Here is a 17,500-nt window from a genome sequence, read left to right as displayed (position 1 = left end):
AATAATAACAACACAATTTATATACAAATGCATAAAGCACTATCAACGTCACCACTTAATACACGAAATACTCTTCTACATGTTCGTTACAGCTAGAAATAGCAGCCAAATTCTCTCAAATATGCTCTATCATCTAACAAAGATGTACCTGATATTAAAAAGAAAACGAGATGGTCATAGTTAGAACACGTTTGATTATATTTCTGCTCGTTTAAGCCATAACTGGAGCCAAACAGCAGCAACCACCACATGACGCAGCACCTACGTTATCGTTCAACTTGCTGGAAATATAAACCTAATTTCGCTTCAAATCACACCTTACACTCATAAAATATAGGAAGGATACGTTGGATAATGCAGTCATTGATAGAAAAATTTCTTAAAATAAGATGGAATGGTCATGACCAGAATATCTTTGATCTTATGTATTCTTCCTCAGGGCTGGATTGGTGCTAAGTCACAATAACAAAACACACAGTCTCTACACATACCACACTGATAGACATACACACGTGTGCTCATGAGCGGCGTTTTGCAAATAAGTGAGCATTAACAGGATCCCAATGAGTTTTGTTATACGTGAATAAGTTTTTTTTTGTTCGTTTGTGTGTATGTGTGTGGATTTGTATATATCATTAACCAACAAAACTAGAAATAGAAAGAAGACTTAGGACGGAGGATAAAATGTATTGTTAAATGCAAAATTGCATTTTGTTATTAAGTGAATTAAAGTAGACTTCTTGCTATATAGTGTAATTAAAATCGGTAACATCTGCTGAAAATGCTCATCCTACGTCCCAGGTATAGCAAATAATAGCTATGAATAAAGTTTAGTCTGTATTTGATAAAATATACACAAGTTCACGCCAGCGTTGTGTGGTCTGCCATATGAAGTTTTCGTATACATATGCCAGACTTGTTTCCTAGTGTCTTGTCAGAAGATTTCTCCAAATGGAAGCAGAACGGGGAGAGAGTGAGCCGGTGAATTGTGACGCTACTGAAGATGGACGTGAATAAGGGTTTATGACATCATTGACAATTTCTGGCCAACAACTCTGCTGAAGACAGAATTGAAGATTTTAGCCAAGGTGTCTTACTTGTCATCAATAGTCTTGTTGGGAAAAGGCAAACCTGCGCGATCGAAGACAGGTTACATCTAGAACAACGTTCACTTTATGCAATATATCATAGAGTGGGTGAATGACAAACCAATTTGCATTAGTCGAGAGCTTTCGATGTGTGAGTGTGTTACACAAAAGAGTGACCTCAAGTTTTAATAAGCGAAGAAATATAGTAAAAATGTTTTTAGAAAGAGGTAATTATTTAATAAAAATCTGTGAGAAATCAGTGTAAAACTTGATATTGTGCATCCCCACCATTTTTGGGGTAATCAGATCCCTAATTACTAATAGCTAAACACATCGAGAGGATTGTTAGTAACTTTTTTACATTTGGATGTAATACGATTTATGTTATACACAAATTTAATTTCCAAAATATGAGATGGTCAACAGTCTTGAATTGTGGACACTTGTTAGAATTCAATAATCTCCACATATCACGGTTTTGGTGCGATTGTAAAACAATATTGCTTTGTAAAATCAATTAACTGTAGCTGTAAAGTCAGCAATATTAAATTAAGCTATCCAACGAATAGAAAAGCCAACTAGAGGAGGAAAAAAGCGATCTATTTCAGAAGGAAATATTGGTTTCACATTTTGGGACAAGGCAGCAATTTCGGGCAGGGAGTAAGTCGATTTAACTGGTACTTATTTTATTGACTCCGAAAGGATGAAAGGTAAAGTCGACCTCGGTGGAATTTGAACTCAGAACGTAAAGACGGACGAAATATTATTAAGCATTATGTCCGGCGTGCTTACGATTCTGCCAGCTCACCGCCTTTGCAGAAAGAAATATTAACATCACTTGTGATATTGACTCAATGTATTTTCTAAAAATATTGCAAATTCTTCAGCAATATTATGGTTTGCGTTTGAAGTAAGCTCATCAAATTCATTTGGCATATTCTAATATTTAAAAACTCTGTGAAATCATTTTTACGAAATTGTGATAACTACAAAGCTAATTTCATTCCAAAAGAACTTTTGGAAGAGATCATCTGTCAAGTTTTTCTCTTTGCCTTCTCATGCAATATTTATATAATTCGTCTTACTATGTTGAAATATGTGCTAAAATGCAAATTTTTGAAGTCACTCTTGTCTCTAAGAATGATTATATATTTTTAATTTTCTGCCATTAAGGAAATATTTTGTATCTGGCAACAATCATCAGGAAGAACAGATCCTTTGCTCAACCGTCTCTATCACTTTATTATACAGTAGTATCTCTCCATGGTGACCACCAAATTCTTCCAAAAGACAATTAAATAATCTTCTTTATTGTGTTTTGAAATATTTTACATAGTAAAGATTAGAATTATTGGTCAAATGTCAATTAGACCATTTGAAAATGCTTGATGGAAGCCGAAAAAACAGGGCTATGAACGATAAGAACTTATTAATTTTCATTTGGTCGTTTTCATTCAGACTTTTTATTTAGTTCCATGATAAATAAACACATTATCAGTTTAAGGAATAGGTCATGTAAAACAGATTGTAAGATATTATCTGATTGTTGTGTGTGTATCGTTGTTTGTCGTCATTATCGTGACGGACCTTCATTACCTAATCGCAGCTGCAATGGGCAGGACATGTTTGCAGGATGGGGGTGGTGACACGCTCCTGAAGGCACTTTTCTATGCTGACGGAGCCGTGGTGTCCAAAGTTTGTGATAGAGGGATGTGCTGAAGAGTCATGTGAAGAACTCTGGCATCTTCCCAGACATCTGGGAGAAGACCCTGCAACGCGATAAATGGTACCGATGCTGAAGCTTACGATTCCAGCCACTGAGGAGAAACAACAGAGATAATACGAAAGAGAACATGAGAGGCGTCACTTCTCTGTTGCTTCAAGTAGTTTCACCTGCACCAAATGTCATCGTTGCTGCAGATCAAGAATAGGCCTGGTAGCCCACATGTAAACCTGCTATAGATCATTACTGAACAAGAACAAGAACTTGCGACGGACAGCCGAATAAGGAGATATAACAAATGATCAGGTATATCGATCATAATATACATAAAATAAAACAATAATAAGCTAAATTAACCCGAACGTCTCCCCATGAATGTTTCTCAACACACTGAACGATATAAGCGATTCGTGAAATTATAAGATATTATGTGATTGTTTTATATATATATATATAAATATATATATCGTTGTTTGTCATCACTGTCGTGAAGACCTGAAATACCTGAGAGAAATGAAACCAAGATTGGCAGTTTAACGATCTGCTGAAGAATCATCTGCAAGTATAAAAGGAAATAAAAAAAACATTAATTCGCATTCACACACTCTTTCATGCACACTTGTGTGACACTCACATATATATATATAAATACACACATGTATATAATGTTATATATATATATGTGTGTTTATAGTTATCCATATTCTTTAAAGTTAGTAAAGACTAATTTGTTCTTCATAATCGCATGCAGATTACTATGCAGACATGCAGACACATATTTACATATTTATACGTAAATACGTATCATTATTAACAGTTTTATGTATATAGTTATGCATTTCTGATACATGTGTGTATAAAGTCAAATGGTGGTAACAGTATCGCCTGCTTTGGATTCCATTGCCTCATTTAATCCTCATCATTATAACAACAAGGAGATATGTTCTGCTCATTTAGATTCCATCTCAGCGTGAAAACACAAGAACTAGCCATTGTAATTAATCTGTTTCACATCATCAGGCAAGTAGGTATGGTGTTTCAATATGATAATGAACTTTGTAATGCATATGTGTAACGGGTTCTATGTAATAATAGTACAATCTTGGTAAAGAAAAATGTTATTCGTATAAATACTGCGAGCGACATAGTCATTTGTTGAACTTTGATAGAAATCAACAGAGAAACTGAAGACAGTATCTAGCAGAATATTAGCCAGAGGAGGAATGGTACACACATGGCCTTTTATAACCTCTAACATTGATGAGAAAAACGGACAAAGGAAGTCAGTCTCAGGCTGGCATCATAGCCACTCCGTAAAAGACACCGAATACTGGGTCGCAGTATTCATTCTGGTAAAGGATGAAATCTAAGAGTCACAAAGTAGAACTCGACATAATTTACGTCGACATAGTTATATTCAAAAGTTTTTGGTTGGTGTCAGAATATGTTCTACGGAAATATGGATATGTCAACTAAAACTAGGTTCTAACTGTAAGGGAAGAAGGTTTACATCAATAAAAGGAGTGAATATAACAAAAGTAAAACTTGTCGGCGTCAGTTGTTTCGGGTAGTTTTTCACATGTCAAAATATACTAATACATGTATGAAATACATAAATATACATAAAATAACTATAATATATTATATATATATATATATATATATATATATATATATATATATATATATATATATATATAATTATTATTATTATTATTATTTTTATTATTAATATTATTATTGTTGTTGTTGTTGTTGTGTTGTGTTATTTTTATTATTATTTAAAACAGTTTGATTTGGCTCCATGTAACTTAAAGGCCTCAAAAGAAACTCGTCTCTTCCAGGCTTAGATTACCGAATGGAGAAACGCAGGAAGTCTAAGATGGTTACCGGAAAATAGGTTACTATTGGTCAAGGCGGATCACTTTAACAACACCATGTCGCATGGAGCTGGGTCGAACTGCTTTAAATAATAATACATGCAACTTATACTGAATGTGTTGAGTGCCTTCTCTTTCGCTTGTCCACTCACTCGTATATGTATGTATTATATATATATATATATATATATATATCTATATATATTATATATATATATATATATATATATATATATATAAATTACATACGCATGACTTTATATCAATATACATATAGATATGCATACACACACACATATATATATATATTATATATTATATATATATATATATATTATATATATATATATATATATATATACGTATATACACATTCACATACAAATGGCCTATGAAATGTTTATAGCCATCAGTTGCCTTTTTACTTTCGTTTCTAATTAGACACGTTTTCTCTTTTTTGCTGCCGGTGCCTATAGGAATTTATCTCTTTGCATTAATTATAACTTTAATTTGATTATACACAACAACATATACTAATTGGGCAAAAGAGATACCAATGTAAAACATTTTACGGCATCCAAGTTGCTGCCTGTTGTCAAGGTGCAGATGTTTATTGAAGAATAACTAAAGATTTCGTTTACTACCCATCAAACAATGAATATGATGTTTGAGAATGTGATTCCAGAAAGATATTGCCGAGTGAAGATTTCTCAGATGTCAGAAAAAGCTTCCTGGTGGTCAAGGAATGCAGCAAAGAGAATCGTTATTCTATTCTATTATTCTGTTATGGAAGGCTATGGCCATGCTGAGCATCACCATTAATATATACAGGTTTCAAATTTTGGCACAAGGCCAGCAATTTTGGAGAGGGTAAGTCGATTACATCGACTCTAGTGTTCAACTGGTACTTATTTTATCGACCCCGAAAGGATGAAAGGCAAAGTCGACCTCGGTGAAATTTGAACTCTGAATGTAAAAACGGACGAAATGCCGCTACGTATTTTGCCCGGCGTGCTGACGATTCAATATCCACCTCCACCAAATAATGTCAAATATTTGTAAAAGGTCCAATTAAGACCATTCATTTTCTAGAAGATATCACTTCAGATCATACCAACAAAGTATCACAAGCTTGAAATATAATTCATGGAAACGAATCACTGAAATGTGTTGCTTAAACCTTACAATAGCATAGGTAAGGGGAGCAATGGAGGTTGTCCGCCCTGGGTAGCGTTTTCATGGAGAAGGCACACTTGAGTCTGCTGTGTAAGTCTTTATACGGGGCGGGAGGCGTGAGCTGGAAACTCAAAGGCTGCCTCGGCTGGCATTCACTTTAGATATACTTCAACAATTTAATAAAGCATGTCTAACTGAATGAAAACCGTAAATTCATTAATTTTGAATAATTTCTCTCGAAGTTATTACGTTGCATTGAATTATCCTGGCTATAAAATATTGTAGGCCACTGTATATATATATACATACATAAATCTGTTCACATATAAATATATATATATATATGTGTGTGTGGTGTGTGTGTGTGTGTGTGTGTGTGTGTGTGTGTGTGTGTGGTGTGTGTGTGAGTGCGTGTATACACACACATATATAGATAGATAGATTTCTAAATATATCAAATTACATAATACACACATATATATATATACGTTTGTATATATGAATATATGTAGGTATATATTATTTTAATTTTTGGATTATTGTTTATAAGCAATATCAGATTAAAGGTTTGCACAGTATTACGTAGTCTACTTCGGTTTGTCAATTATTTTAGTTTTCCAAATCTTATACATATTGGTAGCAACTTTTTAGGGTTAAAATGTATTTTTTTTGCACTTGCATGTACGGTATATACACATACATGTATGTATATACATACATGAACATATATATATATATATATATATATATATATATATATATAATATATATATATATATATATATATATGTGCATATATATGTGTATATATATATGTATGTATATACATGTGTATATATATAAAAAAATAAATATGCCTTAATATATGAATATATGTATGTATAAATACATATATATACCCATATATGTACATATATAAATACATGCACATATCTCGTAAAATCATAGATCAAAAGTGTAAAGTTTTATTTACATGCAGTTTGCTTACATACGCAATCATACACACTCACATACGGAGAAATTGGTAGAAATATTAATAAATACCTTTTCTTGGATTAGTTAATCAAACATGTATATAATACATACAATATTTTCGTTGACAATTTCCTTGTCTTCAATAAAATAATACTCTTACACACTATGTTGAAACAAACATAAGAATGGTTTGAAGAATGGTTTGAAGCATCGATAAAAGCAATAACTAAATTTTAAGAAGAATATATAAATGAATTATACCTCAGTCACCAGGGTGCTCTCAAAAACTGACTTGTCATAAACCCAGCTCTGACATTTCATTGAGCTGGCATTTATCGGGCGATTGTACTCATCGTACGAAATATTCTGGGATGGAGAGTAAATGCGGCATTTGTCTATCACATCCACACCGTCCTTTACGGTAAATGGTATCGTCCTATTTATCAGAGATTGGTGAAAATCATTCTGAATATCATAGGTGTCGTTGGATAGATTCGGAATACGGCATCTGAAATTGTAGAAAGTACAACCATAAAATGTTACATAAATATAATGATAGATAGATATATAAAACATACGGTTAGGGAGAGAGAGAGAGAGAGAGAGAGAGAGAGAGAGAGAGAGAGAGAGAGAGAGAGAGAGAGAGAGAGGAGAGAGAGAGAGAGAGCATAAGTGGTGTTCTCAGAGTGCTGATTCGGTTTATTATTTACATACATAGCATTGGAAATATCATGAAATAAAAGTCTCTGCCGATGGTTTTAAGCTCCAGAAATCTATCAGAGGAGTAGATGACCCGTTTCAGACTGTATACGCTGTGATTCGATGAAAGAAAAACATTCTTAAACGAGGAAAAAATCGAGCTCATCTACTTAGAAAAAGAAAATATACTTAAACAGTCATACAGCCATATTCTCAACCCTCGGGAGAGTTTCTTATAGTCAAGTAATATCAGAAATTTCGGTGTAACTATAGACAACAACTAAAGCTAAAGTGCACACATCAATAATAAAGTCAATATGACCCGACGATTGTGCTTATGGATCCTTAGAATTTTCCAGTCAAGAGATCCTGACATCGTCATCTTTCTCTTCTCTGCGTTTGCCAAGTCTCAGTTTGAATATTACTGCCCACTATGGTCTCCCTGTAAGAAGCAAACCATTATGAGTATTGAAGCACGCTAGAAATCGATCATAAAAATATAAATGGTATGAACTGGTTGCAACCTTCTTAACCACACAGCCATGCATGCGCACTTTATTTTAAAATCAAAATTGTCATAACTTATACCTCCTTCGGGTCCTATATGTGAAGTTGGGTCTGTATTAAAAGTTAAAGAGTATTAAAACGTGTTTCTCCCTTGAATATGCGCGGCTGAAGTTGGGGTGCTTGTGTGTCTTTTATGCCATCAAATACGGTAGGTGTGGTTCAACCGTTTCACATCTTCAATAATCATATTTGTAAGGCGTCGAGCTGGCAGAATGCTTAGCGGTATTTCGTCCATCTTTCGTCCATCTTCATATTCTGAATTCAAATGCCATCTTGTTCTGAGTTCAAATTCTGAGTTCAAATACCACCGGGGTCAACTTTTCCTTTCATTATTTCGTGGTCAATAAAATAAGTACAAGTTGAACATTGCGGTCGATGTAATCGACTTAATCCCGTTCCCCAAATCACAGACCTTGTGCCAAAATTTGAAACCAATCATCATATTTGTACCACAACTCTGTATTAGCTTATATTCTTTTTCTATACTATGATAGAAATACTATTGACTCATGCTCTCCTCTTTCTCTCTCTCTCTCTCTCTCTCTCTCTCCCTCTCTCTCACATACTCTCAAACGCGATGATGTCATCTCCGTCTAGGTAATGCTCCATCATCCTATTATTGTAGTACAAGTATTCGAAGATCCCTGTGATTGCAGATAGCAAATCTGTGAACACGCACATAAAATTGCTTACCGATGAGTTGGAGAAGCAGTCAGCTTGGCTCTTCATCAAAAGCACGAGATTAAGAATATTAGATTCGTATTTTAGCATGAGTCTCATGGACTTTTTAAAGTATTTTTGGTGATGGATGAGTGTGCAGTTTATGGCTACATTAAGAGATGAAAAAAAACATATCATTTGTCTCATACGGACATCTTAAGCTGCATTATGCATTTTAATTACAGCCATTATTTATCCTTCAAATTTCTCAAAATTCACACGGGCAGCTTTTCTAAGCATTCCATGTGTTCAGATTACCTAAGTAGCTCTTTTTCCTCAGCATAACTTTAGTTGTACATGCACAATGTATTCACAGAACCTGTATTTTAATCCATTTCAACTGTGTACCATTCTGTGTGAGAATGACTGTACACGTTGTAGCTTTGTGTAGTCTGGTTAACCTAGCCTTTGGTGTGGAATGGCCTTTGGCCATGAGAAACTTATCGCGGCTTGTATTTAAACCAGTTCTATATAATCTTCAATTAGAAATAGTTACAGTGGACCTAAATTTGATTATATACTATATAATTATAATTCAATATTGTTTCTACTGTATCCCCTAATTAGGAATTTCGTTTAAGATTAGTTAGATTAGAATGTACCTTGACGAGATAAAGCGGGGATTATCAGTTAATTTTTTCAGCTTAAATAATGAATAATGATTATTTTATTGTGGATGATTTTACTCAAAAACAGTGCAAGTTGAAAAAAAATAACCTTCTACACATTTTATTGTATAAATCTCAATAGTATCAAATAGCTATGTATTTTAGGTTTGTGTATCCAATAGAAATGTAAAGTAAAATATTAACATAAATATTTTAAAAGATGGAGAAGTAAATAATATTGAAATACATTCGGCCAGTGAAGAGGGATATATTACTCGAAGATAATTATCTGTCCCCTGTATTTCAAAAGAAATACCGATCTTTCCAATTGTTGGACAGAAATGCACTTAAATAAAAAGAAAAAATAGAGTATCACTTGCAAGTGGTTAAAAAATAGAAAATCTAGGTTGTATTGTGAACCGTGAAATTGGATGGACACTAGAAGTTCATTTGTCTTACGAGTGATGCAGTGTTAATGTAGATGTGTGAGTGAATGGGGACACAACATAGTAAACCAGCTTAATTAGTTGAAGAACTATGATTTTTAAGTACAAAAGATGGGAAAACAATGGAGAAACTGAAAAGACATCTAATCGAAGATACAGTGTATACGTCACTGGAAAATAATGAAGCAAAAATTGGTCGAGCTTTTAGAACTGTATATATTATTTTACACAAAAGTAGGCCTTACTCAAATATATCTCACGACTTTGGTCAGGAAGGAAAAATAACTTTAACACTCGTTAGTCATATGCAGATATAGCAGACCACATAGTGAACAGAATCCGAAAAACAACAGTTAAAAATATAATTTCTAACAATCTAAAATGTCAATTATGATTGATGAATCTACTACTATGAAAGGCAAAGGTATTTTAGTTGTTTGCATGAGAGCAGCAGTTGATAAACATTCCCACTCTGTAATCATTCTAAATTTGACTGAAAAAGATTTAAAAATTGGCGCAAAAGAAAAAATCTATACATGACGAACTTCGAAGTTGAATACAAAGCGATGGATTTTCAATGCAGTTCGTAAAAGAAAATTTGTTATCACTCCTAATGTTACTGATGGAATGTTAGGACTAAAATCAAGAGTTGCATAATAATTTTTAGATGATTTCTTAATGTAACTATTTGACACTGAGCTACTGTGTAGGTGATACCATTTTTAATATTTTGTTTTAAGTTTAATATTCCTTATAACATAGATCTCTGCAAAATCAAGAGGAGTGAAATGCATACGCTTGATTGCCAATTCTTAAAAATTGATCGTAATTTCAGTATGAGATGTGCTGTATCATCTTCCCAAACTGTAAGCAATCTTAAAAGACTATTTGGGGACATTTGGAAGAGTGAACTGTGTTGCTTGAAGATCTAGTGCATAAGAGGGGGTGGAGTATTAAATGACAGTGTTCGCAATTAATTAAGGTTTGTTGACAGTTTAATGAGGTTGTCTGAACTGTGTCTTGAACTGCTGATTATAGCCCAAGGAGAAATTAAGCGAACGATTATGTTTCTAAAATATTTAGATAATAGCAGTATTTCTGAGAATTCATTTTTTTATTACCTTTGTGGGTAATGTTATACAAGATATAGCAGAACATTTTTGTTTAAATAATTGGTTAAGTATCAGAGCCCACAAAAATTGTACGAGATCTATATGGAAGACAGTTTCTGCTCTTTTGAGCAGTTGCTAATGGCTGTAGAAACAAGTTTGGTTACAATAAAACGGGAAGCTTAAATAGCATGAATTTATGCATGGCACCGGAACGTGAGTGACTTCAAACTGTTTCTCTTTCAACAACTCTATTTATTAAGTTGTTTAGTCCACATCTACCAATGTTTTATATTTTACATACAGCTTGCATTGTAGTCCACTCCCTTTATAATTTGTCGGATTTGTCACAACCATATCTACACTTTCCAACACGTCACTCCATCTTGTAGTGCCAAGTAGCTGTGATCCACGTTCTTTTGACTCAACTTGTAGCACGCTTTCCTTTCCGTTATTCATGCAGCCATCACATCAAATCTGGTGCAGCTGTAACAATCCAACTATTTCAGACACGATTTCAGAGACTGGCTTTGTTATTCTGGTCGAATAACTGATTGTTCTGTATACGCCCCATTCTGATTGGTATCTTTTGTACTACACCTTCACCGTATTTCATCTCTAGGACAGTCTCTATCACCCCGACAATTTGTCTCATATTCCATTTCCTTTGTGCTAACACTACTAGCTGAGCCGCACGAACAATGGGATTTATCGAGTTCTATAGCATTGTAGGGCAGCAAAATTTTCCTACTTTACACTCATCCGTCAACAAATTTAAAAGGAAGCTGGAGATTTGCAGTGGCACTGTACATTCCAGTTCCCGTTAAGACCTGTAGCAGACCAAGATACTCTCAAGGGCATGCGAAACCTTATTTCTATTCTGTCCACTCTTAATGTGATTTCGCGCGATCTGAATGGCCATAAAATCATCAGCAAAAGGTCATGTTGACAATACCACACTTAAATCTTCTCGCTAAACCATAGTTATCAATGGCTGCTAGCACCTATTTCAGTGTAGCCTCCATCTCAGTACTCCTCATGGTATGATGGTAGTAAGGTAGGGCTCTTAATTGCCTACTTCCTGATCATGAACTAGCCTCCACCAATTTTAAAGTGGAAATGTTTAAATTGGTCCCTAATTATATTCAGACCAATTATGTTTTGGCTTTGGAATATAACTGACATTGCCGGAATAACGCATGCAATTGTGAATAGAAAATTTTTGCTTCTCTATTTGTTTTCACTAAAGGGGCAATGTCATCCATAAAAGCTCACGGCAGTGGCAGTACTAAGGGACTTAATCCAGGAAAATATTTAAGGATATGGCATCTTGATGCTAGAAGACGTTTTGAAGAAAGAGGAAACAGAAAGGTAGTGGAAGTGATACAAAATAATGATCATATACCGTTATTGAATATTCTGCGACATAAACCGGACTTTAAAAATACTTAGTGATGTATTTTACCCATAGTGGCTTACAATGTCCCAGGACTCTAAGATGCCTATGCTCACGTTTCTCATTTCTGATGGATCTCTCCGCAATTCACGAGCCCAACTCCTGCGTACAACCTTAACGTAAACCTTGCTTATTTATTCCGGCTTTTGGGTTGTAAGTTCAAATCCTGCCCTAGCTTGCCTGGGTGGCAGACTTAATCTGTCGCCAAGTTTAACACCATCACCTGGCACTTTGGGTTCCTTAAGCGGTGTTTACGTTGTTGCAAGCATTCGGATCTGGTTTCTGGTTTAAGGATACCTTCCTCCCACCAATCTCGGAGACCCAGTAATGGAACATGCGTACTGCTTTTTCTCCTGACCTACTTCCCAAAACCCGTTTTCCTCAATACACCTACACAAGGAAGTCCATCGGCAAAATCGTTAGAACGTCAGGTAGAATGCTTTGCGACATTCGTTCCAGCCCACTGCGCGTTCAGCTCAAATCCCAGATCAAATCTCAGCTCAAATTACACCGAGGTCAACTTGATCTTTCATTTATTCAAGCCTGATAATTAAAGCCCCAGTTAAGTATCTGGGTGGATTCTTCTCTCACTCATTCACCCTACCCTTCTCTATCCCTCCCTTCTCCTCTCTCTATCTTTCTAATATAGTTTCTCTCACATATGTGTGTGTAGTGATATAATTAGGAAACTACAACTGCAAACATATAGAACTGTGAAAACAAATATATATATAAAAACAATCGATATAAACATGAATATATAAGCACTAACACACACACAAATATATATATATATAATATATATAATATATATATATATATATATATATATATATATATATATATATAATATATATATATATAATATATATATATATATATATATATATATATTATATATATATATATATTTGTGTGCGTGTTTCAGTGCTTCTTCTCCACCATCGCTTGACAACCGATGTTGGTGTGTTTACGTTCTCTGAGATCAATTTGTTCGACAAAAGGCGGTACTCCAGCACGGCCGCAGTCAAATGACTGAAACAAGTAAATGATTATATATATATCATTAAACGGCAAAAGTGACTCAGAATCCGAGTTTCGTGCATTGGCATTTATCAAGCAGTTTGACAAGTGCCAATATACGAAACTTTCGGCCCTTGAGTCACTCTTTAACTTCTGTCGATTAATGTACTTATGTATGTTTGTGTGCGTGTGTGTGTGTGTGGTGTGTGTGTGTGTGCGTGTTACCAGCATAGTTAATATTCTTTTCTACTCTAGGCACAAGGTGCGAATTTGAACTCAGAATGTAAGTTCAAATTCCGCCGAGGTCGATGAATTAAGTACCAGTTGCGTACTTGGGTCGATCTAATCGACGGGTCGAAAGGCCCCCTCCCCTAAAATTTCGGGCCTTGTGTCTAGAGTAGAAAAGAATATTTCAACTGTAAGTACTCATGAGCACATAATTAACTGCTATCAATAAAAATGAATGATTAATAATCGATATAAATATGAATATGTTTTATAGTTTGCGCTTCAAACTTTTTTCTTAACGTTAAAATGTCTTAATATTGCATGTACAGCATATGCGTTTCCTTTACTTATTTACAACTACAGACTTGTTTATCTGAAATTAAACTTCACTATAAATAGATATCTGCCCTTGATTTCCATTTGTTAATTTTAGACTGTGTCTCTACCAATCATAGCTATACATTTCGTGGAACTGCCTACTACATCAACCTAATCCATAAGGCGCCAATAAAGAGTTCTCTACGTAGTCATCACTTTATTTGTATGAGATAGTAGCCAAATCTCCCTCAAGTCACACTCTTTTATTTAAAAAAACAACAACTGAGCGTACTTTGAATAATATAGTTTGACGGGTACAGGATGGAACACTTTATATCATAGGTCTGAATGATCGCTAAGCAACAACCACTATTACCACCACCACCACCACCACTAACACAGCTGGAATGATCACAGTTGAAATACATTTCACTATAAGACTGGTTGATCGGGACACAACTAAGGCTAAATAACATCAATACCAACAACAACGAAATCTATTGTTCTATTTTAGGTTTTTTGTAACTACTAAGAAATAAGGTTTGTAAGAAAGAGAAAGAAAGATAAAATGAGTGAGCGAGAGAGTGTGTATGTGTGTGTGAGAGAGAGAGAGAGAGATGAGGGAGAGAGAGAGAGAGAGAGAGAGAATAACAACGTGGGCAGATACCTGGGTGGTTGGAATTGGGGAAAAGAGACTTATTACTGTGGTAAGGATACAAGTGAAAATCTTCATTGAAAGCAAGTGTTTAATCGCAATGAACAGTTTTAGAGTAATACATATTTCAAGGCTATGTCAATGAAAGTAAGCGGGAAAAGCTTATCTATATTTTTATCGTATTTCGCAGCAGAAATCGGATCGACAACTACAACACTAGTTTATGCTTATTTAAACAACAGAGAAGGAGTGTAAAGGACAGAATCGCTTAGTGATATTTATTTTTTGTTGGGTTGTCAGAAAAATGCGTTTTTTAAAATTATTTTTCCTTTTAATCCTTTCCAATGTTACTTGAATTAAAATGAAAAATAATCTTATTTTATTTCATTTCAGACATATGACAATGGAATGCCCAAAGAAAAAAGAAAAACGAATTTACCTAACAACCCAATATTAACGGTTCTTCATGTTCGAAGTTCAAATCCCACCAAAGTTAACTTTGCCTTTTATCCTTCCACAGTTGATAAAGTGAAATACCAGTCAAGTTCTGGGGTCGACATAAATCAACTGTTTCTCCCCAACCTCCACAAATTTCTGTCCTTGTGTTAATCTTTAAATAGCTGAACCATTTCAAAATGCCGATCGTTTCAAAAGCATTGGTAGATTCATTGTTTATGTTGTTGATTCTCTGTAGTTCAGCCCTGATTGAACAGAACTACGATCAAAAACATTCTAACCATGACAATTCCCACTTGCTAAAGGTGTCTCAAGCAAAATTATCTGCACAATGTGCCCATTCTATATTTTAAATAACGTTGATTAGTTTGTATATCAATATTTCTTTGAGTTAAGACGGCGAGCTAGCAGAATTGTTAGCACGCTGGGCAAAATGCTTAGTATTTCGTCTGCTGCTACGTTCTGAGTTCAAATTCCGCCGAGGTCGACTTTGCCTTTCATCCTTTCGGGGTGTCGATAAATTAAGTACTAGTTGCGTACTGGGATCGATCTAATCGACTGGCCCCTCCCCCCAAACTTTCTGGCCTTGTTCCTAGAGAAGAAACGAATATTTCTTTAAGACGAAGAACTAGCAAAATTGTTAGCGGGCCGGGTAAAATGTTTAGTGGCATTTCGTCTGTCTATGTTCCGAGTTCAAATTAAGCCGAGGTCGACTTTGCGTTTCACCTTTTCGGGGTCGATTAAATAAGTACCAGTTGAACATTGGGGTCGATGTAATTAACTTTCTCCCTTCCCCATAATTGCTGGCCTCATGCCAAAATTTTGAAACCAACGTTTCTCATTTCAGCAAACATTATAGCAAGTCGAGACCGCGATTAGGTTTCGATTCTAAGTGATTATATTCATATAATTGATTCCACTATATATATATAATATATATATATATGTGTGTGTGTGTGTGTGTGTGTGTGTGTGTATTCGTATAATTCATATGTATGTTTATATAATGAATTCCACTAAGGCGGCGAACCGGCAAAATCGACGAAAAAATGCCAAGCGACTTTTGTTCCGACACTTTACATTCTAGGTTCAAATGCAACCGAGTTTAACTGTATATTTCACAGCTTCAGGGTCGATACACTAAAGTACCAATCAAATACTTGTTGATGGTATTGACTAAAAGCCCCTCCCTCAAATCTACCAACCTTGTGCTTAGATTAGAAACCATTTTTTCTTATTGGGTCCTGCTTCTCAGCGCAAAAGACGAGAATATCGCATCTTCTTGTTAAATTCTCCCTCTAAATATCGGACACTTTCGTCTTATCAAAATGAACCAATATTATAGAGAATAATCGGATATGAAGCAAAGTTTTAATATATTCAGTATGACTCGGTTTCGATTCCCGGTTGAAGCTATTTCACTTCAGTATCCCACAAATGTATAGTGTGATTCAAGTCAGATTTGGATGCTATTTCTAACAGACTGGATGACTGTAAAGTGTTTTTTAGCTGGTTCAACATCAATGTTGACATCAGTGTCAGTGTTCATTTAGAACCCGGTACCTAGAATATGTTCTCTATTTATTATCTCACCTGAAAAAATTATTTGTCATCCCACATACCTATAACACCATAAATTTCACATACGCATTCACATGAATGAATGGAGCCGTTACGGGGTTGGTGCACCTGCTGGAAAAAGCAAACAAATCTCCCTTAAACCACATCTCACAATCTTAGAAAAGGAAAAGCTGGATAAAATGGTTCTAGGTTTTCTGCACATAGGATACATACTAGATGGTCACGGCTGAAATATCTTTGATAAGAATTTTGTTCGACCAGGGCTGAAATGAGGTTTAGCATAAACAAGGAAATAAGTTATGCAGAGCGCTCCAGTGATGTTTCCAGTTTGTTTAGGATATTTTTAAACGAATAGCGTATATATATCATTATGATATTTTAGTAGATGAAGATATGCCCGTCTGCTACTTCATAAAACAACGCACATGCCATTTCTTTTATATGTTTGTGTATTGCTATAAAAAGCATCTGTAGTAATTTGATATGCCACAAACAACTCTACGAGACACATGAAGTTGTTCTAAATAAAGCCATTGCTTAATTTTGGATCGCTTAAGGGTTAAGTTTCTTAAACCTGACGTAAACATGAAAATTTGTTCTAGAATCTAAGATAATATTCCATTATTTTTGGTAATTACCAGTTTGTTTTGACTAAAACGGAATCATCTGATAACTATCTCTATACAGACGTGAATCGAGTGTAATAGTTCTAAGTATTTTGGTTATTAAACATAACAGAAATTAGCTAAACAACTCATGACCTTGTTATACTTATACAATCGTTAACTTATA

The 17,500-nt window shown here is 34.7% G+C and overlaps 1 protein-coding gene across 1 annotated transcript in view; it reads right to left on the bottom strand.

Moving 5' to 3' along the window:
• Positions 1-17,500, bottom strand: part of LOC115222009 (organic cation transporter protein) — a 55,035-nt gene that overhangs the window by 34,192 nt on the left and 3,343 nt on the right. The window contains exon 2 of the mRNA XM_029792121.2: positions 7,104-7,350. Within this exon, the coding sequence (XP_029647981.1) occupies positions 7,104-7,350 (247 nt within the window). The remainder of the gene's footprint in view (positions 1-7,103; positions 7,351-17,500) is intronic.

The sequence above is a fragment of the Octopus sinensis genome, linkage group LG19 (assembly GCF_006345805.1).
Source record: "Octopus sinensis linkage group LG19, ASM634580v1, whole genome shotgun sequence".
NCBI lineage: Eukaryota > Metazoa > Mollusca > Cephalopoda > Octopoda > Octopodidae > Octopus > Octopus sinensis.
Note: the sequence above shows the minus strand (reverse complement) of the source record. Positions and strands in the feature narration are given on the sequence as shown.